The sequence below is a fragment of the Chiloscyllium plagiosum genome, chromosome 34 (assembly GCF_004010195.1).
Source record: "Chiloscyllium plagiosum isolate BGI_BamShark_2017 chromosome 34, ASM401019v2, whole genome shotgun sequence".
NCBI classification, from domain to species: domain Eukaryota; kingdom Metazoa; phylum Chordata; class Chondrichthyes; order Orectolobiformes; family Hemiscylliidae; genus Chiloscyllium; species Chiloscyllium plagiosum.
Window position 1 is genome coordinate 25485953 of NC_057743.1, and position 22153 is coordinate 25508105.

The 22153-nt window shown below is 43.0% G+C and overlaps 1 protein-coding gene across 1 annotated transcript; it reads left to right on the forward strand.

Moving 5' to 3' along the window:
• The first annotated feature begins 1536 nt into the window (after positions 1–1536).
• Positions 1537–12140, forward strand: LOC122540357 (proteasome subunit beta type-7-like). Its single transcript, XM_043675960.1, has 8 exons — positions 1537–1647; positions 3051–3144; positions 3458–3555; positions 4197–4337; positions 5720–5835; positions 8941–8999; positions 9955–10106; positions 11844–12140. The coding sequence occupies exons 1-8, from the start codon at positions 1583–1585 to the stop codon at positions 11953–11955; spliced, it is 837 nt and encodes a 278-aa protein (XP_043531895.1). The 5' UTR covers positions 1537–1582; the 3' UTR covers positions 11956–12140.
• The last annotated feature ends 10013 nt before the right edge of the window (positions 12141–22153 follow it).

Here is a 22153-nt window from a genome sequence, read left to right on the forward strand (position 1 = left end):
GTACAGTTTTAGCAACATCTCCCCATTTTTACTTCATTCTCTTTGAAATAAAGGCTAATATTTCATTACCCTTCCCCACCAGCTGCTGAATTTGGATGCTAGTGTTTCTTGATTTAAACTTTTGTGTTGCTTTCTGCAGTCTTTCTCCATTTAAATAATATTCGGCTCCTCTACTTTTCCTGTGAAAATGCATAACCTCCGACTTTCCCACATCATAGTCCATCTGCTAAGTTTGTGTCTATTCATTTAACCTGTCTATACCCCTCTGCAGGTTCTGTATATCAACCTCACCACTTGCCTTCCCAAGTATTTTTGTGTCATCTGCTTTTTTGGTGATGGTATGTTCATTTTCCTCAACCAAATAATTGATTTATATTCTAAATTAATAATTGAAGTCCCAGCACTGATTCCTCTGACCCCCTACTAGTTGCAGGTTGTCATGATGTGGAGGAGCCGGTGTTGGACTAGCATGAAACAAGTTAAAAATCACCCAACACCAGGTTATAGTCCAACAGGTTTATTTGGAAGCACTAGCTTTTGGAGCGCTGCTTCTTCATCAGGTGGTTGCAACTATCTACTGAAGGAGCAGCGCTCTGAATGCTAGTGCTTCCAAATAAACCTGTTGGACTATAACCTGGTGTTGGGTGATTTTTAACTTAGTTACAGGGTTGTTATTCTGAAAATGCTCCTTTATCCCAAATCTCTGTCTTCTGTTAGTTAGCCAATGTTAATTTACTACCCCCAGCACTGTACCCTCTTGTCTTATTAAGTAGCCTTTTTCCCACATTTTCTCATAAGACAGACATTGACTCACAGACAAGCACTGACTATCAGTTAGACACTGACTCAGACAGACAGAAACTCAAAGACAAATCGACACTGTCTCATAGACAGACATCAATTCACAGACACTGATACACTAACTCACAGACAGACCCTGGCTCACATACAGACATGCATCACCTCACAGACATAATCTGACTGACAGATATCGATTCACAGTCAGACTCACAATTGCTGACACATAGATAGACACTGACTCACAGATACAGATGAAGTCACGCATGGACAAGGATATTTAGATGAATATAGGGACCCACAGAGACACTTGCATTGTGATAATACAAAGGTACAGACACAAGATATTCACAGAGACACAATGCAGACACGCACGTGTGTCTGTGTATGTACGTATGTACGGATGAAGCTGAACAGTTCAGGCTGAACCCATAGTGACTTACACCGTAAAGATCTTAGTGTAAACTGAGCAGTTCTGCTTATCAGTAAGAGCTAGTCTATATTCTAGGGTCCCAAGTCTATTCCCTTCCAATCCCCTACAACTTGAAAAGTTAGATTTATCCTATCTCAGAAATCTGCAGAGTGAGTGTAACTGATTCCCGCAGCAGTACAGGCCTCTGGAGAAAGAGGTGGTTAAATAATTGGTGCATATTTGAGTTTTGATGTCACTCTGGTTTGAAGATGAATTTTGACATATTTGGCTCCCCGTAATCACATGAGGTTTTACTCACAAGTTTTTGAAACTGAAAGTAAGTGAGCTGAAGAGGAAAGAGGCTAGACCGACATGTTGAAGTGTGAGAGATTCCTGAACACCCCTGTGGGGGGTTTCAGCTTTGAGAACTGCAGAAGGTGAGTGAGTGGGAGCAAGTGGCTGATAGCAGGTTAATCCATGGAACTTGTCCAAAGCAAAGAGTGAAAGCTAAAGCTGGACAGGAGGTTTAGAGAGACGTCCGCTGTTGATGCCAGGTTCCTGGTGCCCAGGCTTCTCCCCTGAGATCAGCACAGACACTGACACAAAGCTCTTGCAGAGTGGTTTAACTGGATTAAAGGAGTGGAAAGTCTATGGCTGTGCAAACTGTGCTGATAAACATTTTAAACGGTGCATGGTAAATGGAAACTGAAAGTAAGGCATTTCCTGAGTGACTGGCAGAATGAGCATGGGTTGGAGGGGGATGTCTTTACAGAGTGTTTTTGAATGGGGGATTATTCTTTCAGACCGAAAAGCTCTCTAATATCAAAACGGATAGTTGTTGATTCTAAGTTCCCCTGTTCCCTGTTTGCAGGGAAAAGGAGGGATGATCCCAGTCCCTGCTGGATCTCCTTCCCAAAACCCCATCCCTTCTCTCACCTTCCCACCTCAACTTCCATTCCCTCCCTCTTCTCTCACTCCCTCCCTGCTCTCCCTTTCACCTTTACTGTCTCATATTCCCTTCTTTCCTCCTCTCATTCCCTCCCCTGAAGGGGTTTGCTCCCATGGAAGTATAGCTCACCAGCGCCCCCTCTCTGACACCTTGTCCAGTTTTGCCCACTGCAGGTGGTGGGAGTCTGCAGCTGATTGACCATGAGATGAGAGAGTCTGGTTGTAGCTAAATGCTATCCTGATCTCCCCCACTGCCCACCCTGTCCAGCTGGTGGGGGTGGAGGGGGGTGCGTGGTCAGAGAACTGTGGAAAACAGTCACCTTGTCTGAGGTTAGTTCATTCAGCCATGTCAGAGGCCCTAGCCCAGAGGAGGGCACCAGGTGAGAGAGCAGATTAAAAGAAGGTTGGATATTGACCCATGCAGAACTTCATCAATGCAAATTAAAAAGAAAAACAAAAATGCATTTACATTTTTTACAACCTCAGGATGTTTGAAAACACTTTACAAGTAATCACTGTTGTAAAGCAGGAATCATGGAACTAATCTGTGCACAGCAAGCTTCCACAGACAGCAATGGGATAATCTGTTCCTGTGATAATGGTTGAGGGATAAGCATTATCCGGGACTCCCTCGCTCTCCTTTGGATTACTGCAGTAGGATTGATTATATCCACCTGAGATTATTGGTCTCTTGCAAAGTATTCCCTTGGTGTCAGATGAAGTCACAGTCATCAAGGATCTGGTGTGAGACTTGAACCCACAACCGTCTGAGTCAGGCGGGAAGGACACCCACTGAGCCAGTGTTAGATGGGTCAACAAACTCAGCCAATCACCTGCTCCCTCCCTCCTTCACTCTCTGCCATCTCCTTTTCAAATCTCCCGTACCTTTCAGGAATGCAGCATTGGAGAGCGAACTGCAGCAGATGGGCTACAAACCTCCAAAAGCAAAGAAGACAGGGACGACTATCACTGGCATCATCTTCAAGGTAAACCCTCACCAAAAATCAAAGAGCTGTAGCTCTCCAAACCTGCTATGAATTCTTCACGGATTAAAAATTAAACTCTGGGACACATCTACATGAGCAAAAGAGTCAGAGAGAAAAACTGTAAGGCCAATAAATAATATCTCATGTTTTTTTCTTTTATCTTTCTCACCCAGGTGCAGGTCTTGCAACACTTGGGGCATCATATAATCCACATAATCCAGTTTTAAAGTTTCCAACTCTGAGTTTTTTTTTCACAGAGTAATGATGGGGCAGACAGCTAACAATCTGACTGACTGTTTTCTGTCATCTATAGGATGGGGTGATTCTGGGGGCTGATACCCGGGCCACAGACGACATGGTTGTTGCTGACAAGAACTGCATCAAGATTCATCACATTGCCCCCAATATTTAGTAAGTGTTCCCCTCGCAGTCAGTCTGTGTCCTCTGGTCACAGCCTCTCAATACCTATTCAATCATTCTCTCTGGTGCACCTTTCAGTTCACCTCTGCTCACTGATTATTAACTTTAGCAAATTCAGTTCATTAAAATACGCAGTAAACATACTAACCCCCTCTCTCACTCTCCCTGGGATATTAACCCCATCTCTCACTCTCTCTGGGATATTAGCCCCCTCTCTCACTCTCTCTGGGATATTAACCCCATCTCTCACTCTCTCTGGGATATTAACCCCCTCTCTCACCCTCCCCCTGCTATTATTCTCACTCTCTCTGGGATATTAGCCCCCTCTCTCACTCTCCCTGGGATATTAACCCCATCTCTCACTCTCTCTGGGATATTAGCCCCCTCTCTCACTCTCTCTGGGATATTAACCCCATCTCTCACTCTCTCTGGGATATTAACCCCCTCTCTCACTCTCCCTGGGATATTAACCCCCTCTCTCACTCTCTCTGGGATATTAACCCCATCTCTCACTCTCTCTGGGATATTAACCCCCTCTCTCACTCTCCCTGGGATATTAACCCCCTCTCTCTCTCTCCTTGGGATACCTTATCTGAGATTAAGCTTTCATCTCTTTCTCACTCTGCTTCCAGCTGCTGTGGTGCAGGCTGTGCAGCTGATGCTGAAGTTACGACACAGATGATGGCCTCAAACATCCAGTTGCACACCCTGTCGACAGGCCGCAAGCCCCGTGTGGTCATCGTTAACCGGATGCTGAAACAGATGCTGTTCAGGTGTGAGAACACTCCCTTTAACTCCCCATTATGGCTCTTTCATGATTAAAATTAAACAGAGAGGTAACTGGTACTTTCCCAGAAAGCCCAGGGAACATGTGCACTGCCTTCTTCCATGGATACAAAAGAGCACAGGTTTAAGCCCAGTCTGTGCTGTGGAAATTGAGTGTGAGTTTGCTACACTGTGCCTCAGTACAAGTGGACATACGTAGGAAAAATCAACAAGGGCTTCTGCTCCTGATCATTGATCTAGGCTGCAACATTGTTGTAGATTAGCGTCAGAGATTTGGCCTTGTTTGGAATGCCTCCACAGTAACGTTCCTACAGTCCCTTTTACATGTTTTCATCTCCCCCTTCCCACCGTCCCATCTCCCCTTCCTGCATCCTCCTTCAGCCCCAGTTCACTTTTCCCAATCATCCCAGCTCAAACGCTCCACTCCTCCATCTCCAGCATCCTTTCAGTCTATAACTGCCCCAAACAGCTCCTCAACCATCTCCCCTCACCCCATCCACATCCAAAACCACTTCCCCTTCCCCAAACCCCTGCACCTGACAGATTTGGAGGTTGTCGTCTTTTTTCCAATCATTGGGTGCGATTTATTGAATTCATTCATTTATGGCATGTGGGGGTCACTGGCTGTGTCAACATTTATGGCACATCCCATATTGCTCCAATTTCTGTGTGAGGATGACATATGGCTTGGAGGGGACTTTGCAGGGAGTGATGCTGTGATTGTATCTGTTGCCCTCGCCCTTCTGGGTGGGAGGGGATGGAGGTTTGGAAGGTGTTATTGAAGGAGCCTTGCTGCAGCATATCTTGTGTATTGTACATACTGCTACCACTCTGAGTCAGTGGTGGAGGGAGTGAATATTGGAGATGGTGGATCAGTGCCATTCAAATAGTCCATTTTATCCTGGATGGTGCCAAACATCCCGTCTTTTGCTTGCTGTTGTAGCTACACTCATTTGACTGGGTGGGCCCAGTTGGGCACTTCCTAGTCCGGCTCCACCAGCTCGGACAATGGGAACCAGAGAGTGTACTGTGTGTGTAGTGCAGCAGGGGTGTATCAGACTGAAAGTCTGGTTCCTGGGAGGGCACATTGGTGGGGAGAGATTTTATGATGCAAGGAGTGAAGAGGGAAATGTTAGGGACGTTTGGGATCCTTGGTGGGAGGGGTGCAATTCATAATAGTTGGGGGGGGGGGGTCACAGGGTTGATCATGGGTCAGAGGTGGCTGTGGAGTTCTGGGTCGTGGGCCAGTAGATGGAGTGGGCAGAAGTCCCAGAGTATAAGATTGATTGTAGGTCAGTCCCTCCCATGAAGGCGGTGAAAATTAACCCATTCCTGATTTAAACGCAGCATAATCTTTGTCTTGCTTTAGGTACCAGGGGCACATTAGTGCATCAGTGATTGTTGGTGGTGTGGACTGCACAGGGTCCCACCTGTACGCTGTATACCCTCATGGTTCCACGGACAAACTGCCCTTCGTTGCTATGGGTAAGGACACGTTAACGCTAAGTCTAAATCAGAAACAGAAACAGAAGCTGCTGGAAAAGCTCAGCAGGTCTTTCAGTTTTTAGTAAGTCTAAATCTATGTCTGTCAAGCAAGCCCAGAGCTGGTTATGGGAATTCCAAATGGAAGGGAAATAGACAAATACTTAGAAAGGAAAATTTTGCACGGGGACATTCAGGGGCTAGTCAGACTAGCTGAACGGTGCATTCAAAGAGGACCTCCTTCTGGGGTCTACGACCGAATGATTGAAGGTTTTGTTTTGTTCTTTTCTGTGGCTAAATTCTCTACAAAGTGACTGATTTAATCTCAGTATCCTGTTGTCAGGACAGGTACATTAACCAGCATTCCTGCTGACTGCTTCAGGATTGGTTCTGATTGGACAGATGGTGGAGGGTAGAAATGATAGTCAAAGCTTCTTTCAATACGTAAGAAACAAACGAGAGGCAAAAGTAGACATTGGGCCACTCCAAATTGATGCAGGAAGGCTAGTGCTGGGAGATAAGGAAATAGCTGAAGAACTTAATAAGTACTTTGTGTCAGTCTTCACAGTGGAAGACATGAGTTATATGCCAACAATTAAGGAGAGTTGGGGCAGAGTTGAGTATAGTAGCCATTACAAAAGAGAAAGTGCTAGAAAAGCTAAAAGGTCTAAAAATTGATAAATCTCCTGGCCCCAATGAGCTACATCCTAGAGTTCTGAGGGAGGTAGCTGAGGAAATAGCGGAGGCGTTGGTTGCAATCTTTCAAAAGTCACTGGAGTCAGGGAAAGTCCCAGATGTTTGGAAAATGGCTGTTGTAACCCCCTTGTTCAAGAAAGGATCAAGACAAAAGATAGAAAATTATGGGCCGATTAGCCTAACCTCGGTTATAGGTAAAATTCTAGAATCCATCGTCAAGGATGATATTTCTAAATTCTTGGAAGTGCAGGGTCGGATTAGAACAAGTCAGCATGGATATACTAAGGGATGGTCATGCCTGACAAACCTGTTAGAATTCTTTGAAGAGGTAACAAGTAGGTTAGACCAGGAAAACCCAGTGGATGTTATCTATCTAGACTTCCAAAAGGCCTTTGATAAGGTGCCTCACGAGAGGCTGCTGAGTAAGGTGAGGGCCCATGGTGTTTGAGGTGAGCTACTGGAATGGATTGAGAATTGGCTGTCTGACAGAAGGCAGAGAGTTGGGATAAAAGTTTCTTTTCCGGAATGGCAGCTAATGACAAGTGGTTTCCCACAGGGTTCAGTGTTGGGGCCGCAGCTGTTCACTTTATATATTAATGATCTGGATGAAGAGACTGAAGGCATTCTGGCAAAGTTCACCGATGATACAAAGTTAGATTAGATTAGATTCCCTACAGTGCGGAAACAGGCCCTTCGGCCCAATCATTCCACACCGACCCTCCGAAGAGTAACCCACCTAGACCCATCTCCCTCATGCACCTAACACTATAGGCAATTTAGCATGGTCAGTTCACCTGACCTGCACATCTTTGTGACTGTGGAAAGAAACCGGAGCACCCGGAGGAAACCCACGCAGACACAGGGAGAATGTGCAAACTCCACACAGACAGTCGCCTGAGGCTGGAATCGAATCTGGCTCCCTGGTGCTGTGAGGCAGCAGTGCTAACCACTGAGCCACCGTGGGCGGACAGGCTGGTAGTACTGAGGAGATGGAGAGGCTGCAGAAAGATTTAGACAGTTTAGGAGAGTGGACCAGGAAATGGCTGATGAAATTCAACATGAGCAAATGTGAGGTCTTGCACTTTGGAAAACAGAACACAGGCATGGACTATTTTCTAAACAGTGAGAAAATTCATATAGCCGAAGTACAAAGAGATCTGGGAATGCTAGTCCAGGATTCTCTAAAGGTTGGTTTGCAGTTTGAGTCCATGGTTAAGAAAGCAAATGTAATGTTGTGATTTATCTCAAGAGGGTTGGAATATAAAAGCAGCAATGTTCTACTGAGACTTTATAAAGCTCTGCTTAGGCCCCATTTGGAGCACTGTGTCCAGTTTTGGTCCCCACACCTCAGGAAGGACATATTGGCGCTGGAGCATGTCCAGCGGAGATTCACACGGATGATCACTGGAATGGTAGGTCTAACATACAATGAACGGCTTAGGATCCTGGGATTGTATTCATTAGAGTTTAGAAGATTGAAGGGAGAACTAATAGAAACTTACAAGATAATGCATGGCTTAGAAAGGGTGGATGCTGGGAATTTGTCTCCATTAGGCGGGGAGACTAGGACCGTGGGCACAGCTTAGAATCAGAGAGGGTCAATTTGGAACGGAAATGAGAAGACAGTTCTTCAGCTAGAGAGTGGTGGGCCTGTGGAATTCATTGCCACGGAATGCATTGGAGGACAGGATGTTAAATATCTTCAAGGCAGAGATTGACAAGTTCTTGATCTCGCAAGGAATTAAGGGCTATGGGGAGAGTGTTAGTAAGAGGAGTTGAAATGCCCAACAGCCATGATTAAATGGTGGAGTGGACTCGATGGACTGAATGGCCTTACTTCCACTCCTATGTCTTATGGTCTTATGGACAACCAATAGTCACACCTTCCCTCCAGGTCTCCCATGATTAGTCATTGGATCAATCAATCATTCTCAGATTGCTTTCCTCTTCTAATCAGAATGCAACGTTTTCATTACCCGGTTGAGTGACTTCATCTGTTTTTCATATTTTTATAAGCAAGACATACCCCAATAATTATTTGCTGGATTTATAGTCAGGATTTAATCTTATGATTCTTAGAGAATCAGGAGTTTCTGCGAGCGTCGGTCATTCTGGGAGATGCTCCTTTGTGAATTAGCCTAGCTGGGCTCATTTGAAAGGCTCATATGTGAGGAGTTGGTGCCTGTGTTGGATAGAGAGTGCTGAGCACTCTACGGCTACAGATCACGGTGAGTCAGCCTTTTGGGAAAGGAAGGCGAAAGAATGGCTTGACTGAGGCAATGTCCCCTGCCTTCCTTTTCAAACCCTGGGCTGTTGTTTAATTCGAACTATCTGTGTTTGGGGGATTCACTGTGTGGGAAACCTGTTTACTAGGACAGTGATGAGTGTCAGTATGTGTCTCCTGTGCCACAGGTTCTGGTTCAGCAGCTGCTATGGCTGTACTGGAAGATCGGTTCAAACCAAACATGGAGGTAAGTGAGCGATCTGATTCAGTGTGATTCCTTCCCACATTAATGCAATGGGAAATCTTCAATTCCTCCCCAATCACTGCTCAACTGTGCTATTTAGCGGTTTCTGATATTTTCTTTGCTCCGTCTTTCATCTCTCTCTCTCTCTGTCTCTACCATTACATTCATTTCACATGGAATTTACACCAAAGACTTCCCATGCAGGAAACACTCAAGCAAATAAAATTCCTGACCACTGGATGCTGCAAAAGTGTTTCCCACTTGTGAAAGGGCCAAAACTGAATTTTGAATGCTTGTTTCTCTGAACTTAGGAACTCTCCATCCCTTGCAGTAGCCCTCCCTCAGACACAAACACCACTCACTGAGGACCTAATCCTTTACTGCTTAGCATCCTGCACTAACCCCATGATGTTGCAAATGTGAAGGAAAATGCAGAAAGAAATGTCTCCACATGTTTACAAACTGCATAAAATGAATTACCAGATACCCTGTACAAGTTGTGGTGGTAACGGTGGGTCAGTGGTTAACACTGTTGCCTCAGTGCCAGGGACCCAGGTTCAAATCTACCCCTGGGTGACTATCTGATTGGAGTTAGCATATTCTCCCCATGTCTATGTGGGTTTCCTCTGGGTGTGTCAGTTTCCTCCCACAGTCCAAAGATGTGCAGGTTAGATGGATTGGCCATGCTAGATTGCCCCATAGCGTGTAATCTAAGTGGATTTGTCATGGGAAATGCGGGGTTACAGGGATAGGGTAGGAGGGTGGGTCTGAGTGGGATGCTGTTTGGAGGGGCAGTGTGGATGTGATGGCGTACTTCCATAATGTAGGGGTTATATGATTCTAGTACAAGTAGTGTGCAATTTTCCTTTGAAGCACTGGCCTTGGGTTTCTCCAGCCCTGGGCTCTGCTGGGAATGCCAATGGCTGCTATTCTCTCACAGCTGGTTCTTTATCTTTAGGAAGAAGCGGGCAAGCAGCTGGTCCGTGAGGCCATCACAGCTGGAATATTCAGTGACCTTGGTTCTGGGAGCAACGTTGACCTCTGCATCATCACTGAGAACAAGACCGAGTTTCTCCGGGCCTTCGACTGCCCCAATAAGAAAGGTCAAAGGCAAGTATCCAGCTCCCAGAGGGAGGTCGTTGTTCGCAAACCGTAATAAACAGGCACAGTGCAGAGGCAGAGAGTCCAAATACCAATTCTCGATAAAAACACTGGATAGACTTCAAAAGTCTTGTGTCCAGTTCTGGGAGCGCATTTTAGAAAGGGTCTCAAATCCTTAGGAGATTTACTTCAACAGTCCTTGGGATAGAAGACTTCAGCCTTTTCTGAGATGAGAGATCAGGGAAGCTGAGGCTCATGGAGTTGAATGAATTAAGAGGAGACTTAATAGAAGTTTTATGATGAGGTTTAAAATTACAGAAGTCAATTTGGGGGGGCAACGACCTGGTGGCATTATCATGGGACTGTTAATCCACAGACCCAGGAACTAACCTGGGTTCGAATCCTGCCATGGAATTAAATTCAATAAATATCTGGAATTAAAGTCTAATGATGATCATGAGCCCATTGTTGATTATCAGCAAAAAAACCCATTGGGTTCACTAATGTCCTTCAGGGAAGGAATGTGTTGTCCATAACTGGTCTGGCCAAGTGACTTTTTAACTCTCCCCTGAGCAATCCCCTGGTGGGCGGCACGGTGACACAGTGGTTAGCACTGCTGCCTCACAGGTTCAATTCCTGTCTCAGGCGACTGGCTGTGTGAAGTTTGCACATTCTCTCCGTGTCTGCATGGGTTTCCTCCGGGTGCTCCGGTTTCCTCCCACAGTCCAAAGATGTGCAGGGTAGGTGAATTGGCTATGCTAAATTGCCCGTAGTGTTAGGTGAAGGGGGTAAATGTAGGAGAATGAGTCTGGGTGGGTTACGCTTCGGCGGGTCGGTGTGGACTTGTTGGGCCGAAGGGCCTGTTTCCACACTGTAGGGAATCTAATCTAATCTAATCAATCATGGATGTGCATTACTGCAGACCTAGCCAGTGATGCCAACATCCAGCGAATAAATCAAGCAAAAGGTAGGTAGAAACAATTTTCACTGGCAGATAGGAACCAGAGGACACTGACTTAAAATCATTGATAAGAGAGATTAGTATTTATTTTGGAATGCGCTGTCTGAAAGGGATACGGAAGCAGATTCACTCATATTTTTGTTTGGCAGGGAAGGGGAAGAGGAGTAACCCATTAAGATTTGGTGAGTGGGGAAGGTGAGAGGTCTCAGGGAGTGCAGGGTGGTCAGGGCAATGGTGGAGGAATTGTTGAGCCAGCTGGAGGAGTGTTTGGAAGGGGGGGCATGCGGAGTTGAGCTGATGAGTTTGGGTTGGGGGAAGTCAGTTTAATAGTTACCCAGGGAATTGGAGTAGGCGTTTAATTCTCGAATATTTCTTAACTAAGTCAAAAAGCTCTAAGTATAAAGGAAAGCTGTTGGAGATCACAGCGGGTCAGACAGCATCCATGGAGCGAGAGCAAGCTAATGTTTTGAGTCTTGATGACTCTGATGCTATCTCTCTATGCATGCTGTCGGACCCACTGTGATTTCCAGCATTTGTTGTTGTCAGTACAGATTCCAACATCCACAGTCATTTATTCCTGACTAGAAAGGGCCTGTTCTGTGATGTTTCCAGCGCAGGGAGGTTTCAATTTTCCAGACAATTCCCCATGGAGTTCTATGTGTCCGATTCCCATCTGTGCTGCTCCAAGGACTATCTAGCCTTCGGAATATCTAAGTCTGAGCCTCCACCACCCCACCCCAGCGTGGCCCCTGACCCTTAACCACTTGTGTTGTTGGTCCTTGCAGGGAGGGAGTGTACCGCTACAAGAAGGGAACCACCACTGTGCTGAAAGAAACAGTCACTCCACTCGCTGTCGAACTGGTAGAGGAGGTTGTGCAGAGAATGGACACTGAGTAACACCGAGAAGGAGCCCAACATCTCTGCAGGAAGACCGAGATGAACATTCCCCATTGGAAACAGTCCATTCCTACCACGTGATGAAAAGCACATTGTATCCTATTTGACCCTATCTTACACACTGTATCCTGTATCCGGTATGTACCAGTTAGTTTCCAAAATAAAAGAAACCTCAGGACAAGGAAGGGACTGTGCTGTGAGTGTTAATATCTGACTTAGTTGCATCTGAGGAGAACCACGTTTGCAAAACATACAATTTTATTGTTAACTGAAGCAGAGATGTAACCATCCACAATACTTCATTAATCTTTAATAAGTGTCGATTAGCGTATGAAGTACCAGAATATATTTACATGCTTTCCAACAGTGCCGGAAATTTATTAAAAATAATCACGACAGGAAAGAATTAATGTTTCAAAGTCTGGCCAGCAGGCGGCTGATGTCAAACACAGTATTTCCAGAAGCAGTCCGAGAAGTTGTTACGTTTCTTGTACTGTTTCCTGCCTCGTCCAAAGAGCAGGCGGCCTATTTTCGGCTGTGCTTTCCTTCCAATCAGAATCTGCAGAGAGAAGTAGAGACTGGTTGCCAACCCTGCAAAGGAATGGATTTCCAATCCACCCCAACTCTCCACCCAACCCAAAATTCACTCCTCCAAGGGGTCCTGAATACTACCCCAATTCCCCACCCTACCAAAATCCATACTTGAGCTCTGCCCACCCCCCTTCTGAAACAGATGTTTCCAAGGCTCTGACTTGCCAAAACCTCATGTGAATCCTTCAGAATTAACAAGACCTTAGTATAAGGCTGTGTCAAGAAGAATACTCAACTGTGAATGTACTCTCATTCAATTAGATACAAAGTAAAGCTCCCTTTATATTGTCCCATCAAAGCTGGTAGAGGAAGAGGTGCCAGACAATAAAGACTGATTCAACATGATGAACTAACATGTGGGTAAGGTGCTGACTGACAGTGAGAGGACGACTAACAGGTTTCGATGAAATGTGAGGAACAACATTAATATGCTCAGAGAGCGCTAATAACATGGAATTTGCTGTTCACAAGAATAGGAAGTGGAAGAAATTATTTCAAAAGGAAATTGGATGGACACTTGGAGATCCAGTGGGGTGTGAAGCTGACTAGAATGCTCTGCCTAGAGCTGTGACAGACCCAGTGGGCTGAATGGCCTCCTCTTATGACACAAATGACTGATGTTTGCTGACTCTAAAAGTGATGGTGTTTCAGATTTCCCCTGTTCTGAACTCACCTCTTGCAGATTTCCTGAGTCATTGTCACTGTATTCCCTCAGACCTGTTGACAAGGAAGAAAGAATCAGTTTAACTCTTGGGTATAACAGAAGAGTGTAGAACCCACAGCTTCATCCTGGAGCCTTGAGCATGTGATCAGCTGAGTCTGAGGTACGGAGACAGGCTCCACAGAGGTTAGTGCTATAATTCTAGCTGGCTGGTGAAAAGCTCCCATGTGGCAATGCATCACACCTTGAAGTCACATTGAATCTCACCCAGTCCAGCTAGGATCAGATGCAGAGTAAAGCTCCCTCGACATTGTCTCTATCAAACACTTCCAGACAGGTACAGTACATAGTTAGGTACACAGTAAAACTACCAATAATTATCCCAACCAGCATTCTCTGTGCAGTGACTGCATAGGTTATATACAAAATAAAACACCCTTTGCACTGCCCCATTAAACACTCCCAGTGCAAATACAGCACCAGGTGAGGTCCAAAGTAAGACTCTGTGTATACTATTCCATTAAACAATTCCAGAAAAGAAATGGGGTGAGATACAAAATAAAGCTGCCTTTACGCTATCCCATCAAGCACTCCCAGTGCAGATATAGCACGGGATGAGATACAGAGTAAAACTCTATTTCCACTATTCCATCAAACACTCCCAGTGCAGGTACAACCCAGTGCAGGTACAACATGGGGTGAGACACAACGTAAAACTCCATTTACACTATCCTAGCTGGTGCAGCACGATCAATGCCAACCTCAGAAAAGGAGGACTCTTGACTGCACCATTGCAGCACCATTCCATTGCCTGTACCAGCCACTCTAGACATAGTGGTGAGGGTTACCAACTAGCACCAATGTAGAAGCAGATGTCTTGATATTAAGAGCTAGATTAAAATCATCCAAACTCACATCATCGCCAGGCATTGTAACTGCACTATATATGAGTTTCCCTTCACTTTAGCTATTTATACAGAGTAGGAGTGGAAGTAGACATAAATTATTAGAGCTCTCAAGTGTATAGACAGTACCATTCTTAAGTTGTTCAGCAGCTTCTAGATCTCTGATGGCATCATTGAGGCTGGACCTGGGCATCACAGCTGGTGGGTTCCATAGGAGGAAATTATTGTCCAAGCTTTGCAATTCATCCAGATTTAAAACCTGATTTTCCTCACTGGATGCTGGAAAAGAATCATTTGAGCATTAGAAAATCAGAATGCTAGGAAACCTAAAACCATGTGGCTCCAGATCTCACATGAGGCAGAGTCTACCTGTGAACATTTTGTTTCAGGCTACCAGTCAGAACACCAAGTCCCTTCACCTAGCTCATTATAAAACCTGTAGAAGGATTTCCTCTTATATCATCTTAATATTGATATTTTATAGCCCTCAATTCCCTAATCAATGGATACCAGCTCCTTAATTGAAGGAGAAAGTCCTGAGGATGCTGTAAATCCGAAAAAAAAGCAGACGGTGGCAAAAATACTCTTCAAGCCTGGGGGCATCTGGTGAGAGAGAATAGCAGAGTGAATATTTCAGATCATAAGGTTCTGATGAAAGATCATCAACCTGAAACTTTAACGTCATATGCTTTCATTCTTAAACCCTATTCCAAATCAAAAACAAAAGGGACACAAACAAAAATAAAAAAAAAACACTTTGACCAAAGCTGTACTTATAATTCTGGTAGCTTAAAAGAAGGAAATTCCACTCTCACCATAAACTACATTCTGCAATGACCTTGTAAGAACAGGGTTTGAAATCACCGACCTGTATTTTTACCTTCATTTGGTCGATGTAAATGGCTTAGTAATTTAATCTTAGCAACCAAACTCTGCTCAGCCTGAAAACTATTATTACAGTAAATTACACAGAGACACAAAAGAAAACAGAATGTGAGAGAAGCTTTATCTGAAACCAGATTGTTTTCAGAACCAGATCCCAAGCAAAACCTAAATTAAGCATGTCAATTTCATCCTTTTTGTGAATTTTGCACACATTAAAAGCACCAAAAATGTTATTGCTTAATTCAATAATAAACTCCAGACTTAATTAACTCATATACAATAAACAATTATCAGCTATAACACAATAATACAGAAATAATAAAAGTGGCATTTAAGAAGCACCTTTCATAATCTCAAAGTTTGAAGTGTTTTACAGTCAAGTAACTGCTTTCTGGAGTGTAGTCACTTTTCAAATGCAGGAAATGCTGCATTCAGTTGGTGCACAGAACAGCTGACAAACGGCAATGAGATGATAATAACCAGGCAATTTGTTTTAGCAGTTTTGCTTGAGGAATGACTATTGTTCAAAACACTATAGAGAACTTTCCTGATGAGGCTGAGATCATTAAACATTAACTTGAGAGAGTAGAAAGCTTTTGTTTAACATCTTGTGTTAAAAAAAAGACAGCACCTAAATTTTGCACTGCAGTACTTTTTATAATGCACCATTTCTATATATTGACACATGGAGGTAAGTGAGAAATGATAGTGACACTGGATAAGGTTCAGTTGAGTCTGGCTTGTACCTCATGAATCCACCTCCCCTCCTCTTTCTCCCTGCTTACCTGTTTTGTACATGGAGTCTGCAACAGGCACAGCAAAGACACAGGATCCACTGAGAAGCAAGACACCAGCTACAAGTACCAAGGACAACATGATTCAAAAGCTTCTGCCAGTTGCAAGAGGAAAGAAGACCAAAAGAAAGCAGAGGTGTACATCTAACACTGAACACACACACACACACCTTTATATATCCTTTATCCCCACAAACAACATTACTCGATCAATAAAATATCATTTTATTACCTTGAGATGTTAAATCCAATCAACACTTCATTCTGACTCCGTTTCAAGGATAGCGTAAGAAAGCAGATGGGACACAGATTTATTGCCCATCACCAACAGTCAAAAATAATAAACACATCAAATTCACTCCTCTACATCAACTGCCCCTTTCAAGATTAATTTATCATTCACAGCAGAGTGACGCAAATGTATCCAACAAGTTTTGACATGAAATATAGTTAGTCTTGAATTAATTAATGGTTTATTTTCTACAAAAAAATTGCAGATGTTGCATTGAAAATCTCTTAAAGAGCCCTTTCCTGCCGTACTTCCCTTTCATTAATCTTTTATATACAAGTTTAATAAAACTCCATTCTCCCATATTATTCAAATAGTTTTTGCATCTAAGAATGCCAGCACTCTTGTGGGCGGCACGGTGGCACAGTGGTTAGCACTGCTGCCTCACAGTTTGCACGTTCTCCCCGTGTCTGCGTGGGTTTCCTCCGGGTGCTCCGGTTTCCTCCCACCATCCAAAGATGTGCAGGGTCAGGTGAATTGGCCATGCTAAATTGCCCGTAGTGTTAGGTAAGGGGTAAATGTCGGGGTATGGGTGGGTTTCGCTTCGGCGGGTCGGTGTGGACTTGTTGGGCCGAAGGGCCTGTTTCCACACTGTAATCTAATCTAATCTAATCACTCCACATGGGCTTCTTCATTGCATTCTACCAACATATCATCCTTCTCCTTTCTCCCTCACGTCATTATCTACCTTCCCCTTAAAAGCATATACACTATTTGCCCCAGCCACCTTATGTGGTGGTCACTTCTGTGCCGTACCCGCTCTTCAGGTAAAGACATTTCTCTCAAATTCCTTATTGTTATTTATTATTGACTATCTTATATTTACACTCCGTAATTTTGCACTCATGTTCAAGTGGAAATATGCCTATCCTACCAAATGTTTTTTATAATGTTAAAGACCTCCTTTTGATCACCACTAAGCATTCTCTATTTTATAGAAAGAGTCCAGACCGTTCAGTCTTTCTGGATGGTTAAACCTGCTCAATTCTGGCATCAACCAGGGAAATCTTTTTTTTTTGCCCCTTCTCCAGCACCTCTAAATCTTTTTTATAATATGGAGAATGGAAATGTGCATGTCTCCAAATGGGATCTGACCAAGTTCAAAAATGTTGACATGTCCTCACTGCATTCTCATTCTCCCAGAAACGGATCCAAGGGCTTTCATTGTATTTTGTATCACTTTGTTATCCGGTATTACTAGTAAGACTGATTTGTGATTCTGTACCTCAACGTCCTTTTACTCTTCAACACAATTTAGCGCAGATTGTGGATGAAGCCTGGCATAATTCTAGTCTGTGACGCTCAGTTTCATATTAAACTGCTCTGGCCTGGGAAATCAATTTAGGTTATCGCGTATGCATTTATGTGCCATAACTCAGCTTCATCATGTAATTCAGTCACTTAAAAAATAAATTAAGCTAAAACTGAAACATATACAGAAGAAAGATGTAAAATAGTCAACCAACAGTCAGTAAAGTTTAATTTGTGTGACCTTTACAGCCGGTTGCTTGTTTCTCAGCCTAATTATCTTTTGTATCTTCTAATAAAATACAAAGTAGATGCATCTAGCCACACCTGTGCCTGTGTGTCTAAGCTCATAATTCTGCAGCCATACAGAGTAATAAATATGTAGCATTGGTGTAAATAGATGATCTTTAGATTGCATGTCCTGTAATAACTACACTAAAATGGAACCTATAAATGACGTCAGAAGAAAATTGAAATGAGAAGTAAAAGGAACATACAATGTGACTTATTGTGAAGCCTGTAACTCATGGGGCTAACCACAAGGGTGAATGAATCTATGTGTTGTCACTGGTGGACAAAGAAACTGACCCTTTCACTATTTGCATGGTTCTTGCCGGTGAAAAAAAAATGTTATCTTCATGTCTTGTCACTTAGTTTCTCCTTGTCTCTTGAAGGAACAGGATTCAGAAGAGTTCGATAGATGTGGGTAACCACTGGTAATCTCAGTCACAGCTGGCAATTGCTCCTATTCTTCTTTTAGACAGGACCAGGTACATGGGCATCACTGGCAAGTGGTCCAAACTGCTGTACATATCTGAGTGATTTGCTAAGCCTACTAGAAAAGCCAACAAAAGCTGTCAGCTTAGCTTTCAATCTCCAGCAGTCTGCTTTCACATGCCCTGTTTTGTGGTTAAAGTAATATGTTGACCTTGTTGAATCATGTCTATCCTTTATACTGTCTTCTTTACTACTCTGAGAAGCAACTGCCTTTTCAGTTCTAATACCCATATCATGGTCATTAGCATTCTTTCACAGCCTCATCAATTTCGATTATCTCTCCAGCTTCTCTGTGGGCTTACAAACCTTTGCTGCCCTCTGTGTTTGTGGAATAGTTCATAACTCTCAATCCAAAGGGATTTTATAAATACATTAAGGACAAAAGGGTAATGAGAGACAGAACAGGGCCCCTCAAAGATCAGCAAGGCATTCTATGTGTGGAACCGCAAGAGATGGGGGAGATACTAAACCAATATTTTGCATCAGTGTTTACTCTGGAGAAGGACATGGAAGATATAGAATGTGGGGAAACAGATGGTGGCGTCTTGAAACATGTCCATATTACAGAGGAGGAGTTTTTGCTGAATGTCTTAAAATGCATAAAGGAAGATAAATCCCCAGGCCCTGATCAGGTGTACCCGAGAACTCTGTGGGAGGCTAGGGAAGTGATTGCTGGGCCTCTTGCTGAGATATTTGTATCATCAATAGTCACAGGTGAAGTGCCGGAAGACTGGAGGTTGGCAAACGTGGTGCCACTGTTTAAGAAAGGTGGTAAGGACAAACCAGGGAACAATAGACCATTGAGCCTGATGTTGGTGATGAGCAAGTTGTTGGATGGAATCCTGAAGGATAGGAATTTACATGTATTTGGAAAGGTAAGGACTGATTAGGGATAGTCAACATGGTTTTGTGCGTGGGAAATCATGTCTCACTAACTTGATTGAGTTTTTAAAGAAGTAACAAAGAGGATTGATGAGGCAGAGCAGTTGACGTGATTGATATGGACTTCAGTAAGGTCTTCAACAAGGTTCCTCATGGTAGACTGGTTAGAAAGTTTAGATCACATGGAATACAGGGAGAACTAGCCATTTGGATATAGAATTGGCTCGAAGATAGAAGATAGAGGGTGGTGGTGGAGAGTTGCTTTTCAGACTGGAAGCCTGTGACCAGTGCTATGCCACGAGGGTCGGTGCTGTGTCCACTGCTTTTCATCATTTATATAAATGATTTGGATGTGAACATAGGAGGCACAGTTAGTAAGTTTGTATATTACACCAAAATTGGAGGTGTAGTGGACAGCGAAGAAGGTTACCTCAGAGTACAACGGGATCTTGATCAGTAAAATGGGTCAATGTGCTGAGGAATAGCAGATGGAGTTTAATTTAGATAAATGTGAGGTGCTGCATTTTGGAAAGGCAAATCAGGGCAGGACGTATAAACTTAATGGTAAGGTCCTGGGGAGTGTTGCTCAACAAAGAGACCTTGGAGTGCAGGTTCATAGTTCCTTGAAAGTGGAGTCACAGGTAGATAGGATAGTGAAGAAGGTGATTGGTATGCTTTCCTCTATTGGTCAGAATATTGAGTACAGGAGTTGGAGGTCATGTTGCAGCTGAACAGGACATTGGTTAGGCCACTTTTGGAATATTGTATGCAATTCTGGTCTCCTTCCTATCAAAAGGATTTGTGAAACTTGAAAGGGCTCAGAAAAGATTTACAAGGACGTTGCCAGGGTTGGAAGGTTTCAGCTATCAGAAGAGGCTGAATAGGCTGGGACTGTTTTCCCTGGAGCATCAAAGGCTGAGGGGTGACCTTATAAAGGTTTATAAAATCATGAAGGACATGGATAGGATAAATAGACAAGGTCTTTTCCCTGGGGTGGGGGAGTCCAGAACAAGAAAACATAGGTTCAGGGTGAGAGGGGAAAGGTTTAAAAGAGACTTAAGGTGCAACCTTTTCATGCAGAGGATAGTGCTTGTATGGAATGCACTGCCAGTGGAAGTGATGGAGGCTGGTACAAGTACAACATTTAAAAGGCATCTGAATGGGTACATGAATAGGAAGGGTGTAGAAGGATATTGGCCAAGTACTAGCAAATGGGAATAAATTAATTGAGGATACTGTTTGGCGTGGAAGAATTGGATCGAAGGACCTGGTTCCTTGCTGTACATCTCTCTGACTCTACGAAGAACACTTTCCAAGCTTTTCAAAATTTGGAGGAAGCTCCATCACCATCAATCAAACATCATCAATCAAACACCATCAATCAATACCATCAATCAATATCATCAATCAATACCATCAATCAAACACCATCAATCAGTACCATCAATCAAATACCATCAATCAATACCATCAATCAATACTATCAATCAAACACCATCAATCAATACTATCAATCAAACACCATCAATCAGTACCATCAATCAAACACCATCAATCAAACGCCATCAATCAGTACCATCAATGAAATACCATCAATCAGACACCATCAATCAGACACCATCAATCAGACACCATCGATCAATACCATCAATCAGACACCATCAATCAAATACCATCAATCAATACCATCAATCAAACGCCATCAATCAATACCATCAATCAAACACCATTTCCTTTCCTCAGCAAATTCCACAGAAGTCCAATTCTGTCACTTCCTAAGATTTCTAAACTATTGTCTGTAATTTTCTGGGTCGAACACTTTTGTATTATGCAATACTACCTTAACTGTATTACAATCTGCAGACTAGTTATCTGAAAAAATTGAATAAGTCTCCAATAATTTTCCTACCAAAACACTTTGAATTGATTTGCCCAACTTTTTATGCCACTGTAATTCATAAAAACGTTTTATTTGAAATAAAATAAATTTCAACTATATCCTGACTGACATTAGCCACTGGGTGAATAATTCAGGAGGTAAACCTGACAAAGTTAAAAATCACACTACACCAGGTTATAGTCCAACAGGTTTATTTGAAAGGACTAGCTTTCGGAGCGCTGCTCCTTCAGGTGATTGTGGAGTATAAGATCGTAAGACACGAAATTTATAGCAAACGTTTACAGTGTGAGATAACTTAAATTATATAATGACAAAGACCTGGATTGTTTGTTAAGTCTGTCATCTTTTAGAATGAACATGTTGGTTTCAGTTCTTTCATATACTGAACTGAACTGAACTGAAACCAACATGCCCATTCTAAAAGATGACAGACTTAACAAACAATCCAGGTCTTTTTCATTATATAATTTCAGTTACCTCACATTGTACACTTTTGCTATAAATTCCATGCCTTACGATCTTATACTCCACAACCACCTGATGAAGGCGCAGCACTCCAAAAGCTAGTGCTTCCAAATAAACCTGTTGGACTATAACCTGGTGTTGTGTGATTTTTAACTTTGTACATCCCAGCCCAACACCGGCATCTCCAAATCATAAACCTGACAGATTGTCAAATCTGTCACCTCCTCCCTGCTTTTGTGATTAAATATCCTTACATGCAGTTCAAAATTTCTGGTTTCCCTCTCTTTTGCATAGAAAAGGCCTTCCCTTCCCCTTACTCTTTGAAATTCTAATTGAAGTCTTCACATTTCCTTTATTCTTCTTGCTTTCTCTCCTCTTTCAAGTTCAACTTAGTATTTCTTTTCTATCTTTTTCAAGTTCAGATATTTCATTCGTGACTGAATTGTAGCCAGTTATCTGGATTACCCTTAACTTCCTCAAGATTAAAATGTTAACACCTTAATTATTTTCAGCTTCTTAGCACAAACATTTAAATCCTTTTCTATTTTTCTGCCACCGCCTTTAAATTACTATGATTAATTGTTGAAAAACAACCACAGACAACTCCTGTCTTTCAAGGAAAGCTTCAGCAATAGATATAGGTATTTTAATGTTTCTAAACTAAAGGTCACTGTGAAATCTTGTTTGCTATGAATCCCTTTAGAGATTGATAACTTTATAAAACGGTGTAGCTGAACAGACAACATGATCAAAGTTACACATTTTAAGATTTTTACTGCAACAAGTAGATTGATAGCACTA

What these genes read in the sequence shown, in the direction of transcription:
- LOC122540357 (XM_043675960.1), top strand. Translation starts at nt 1,583, where the DNA reads ATGTTGAAGTGTGAGAGATTCCTGAACACCCCTGTGGGGGGTTTCAGC. An exon ending in CTGAAACAGATGCTGTTCAG is followed by an intron (nt 4,338 to 5,719) that starts GTGTGAGAACAC and finishes GTCTTGCTTTAG; the next exon opens with GTACCAGGGGCACATTAGTG. An exon ending in GGTTCAAACCAAACATGGAG is followed by an intron (nt 9,000 to 9,954) that starts GTAAGTGAGCGA and finishes CTTTATCTTTAG; the next exon opens with GAAGAAGCGGGCAAGCAGCT.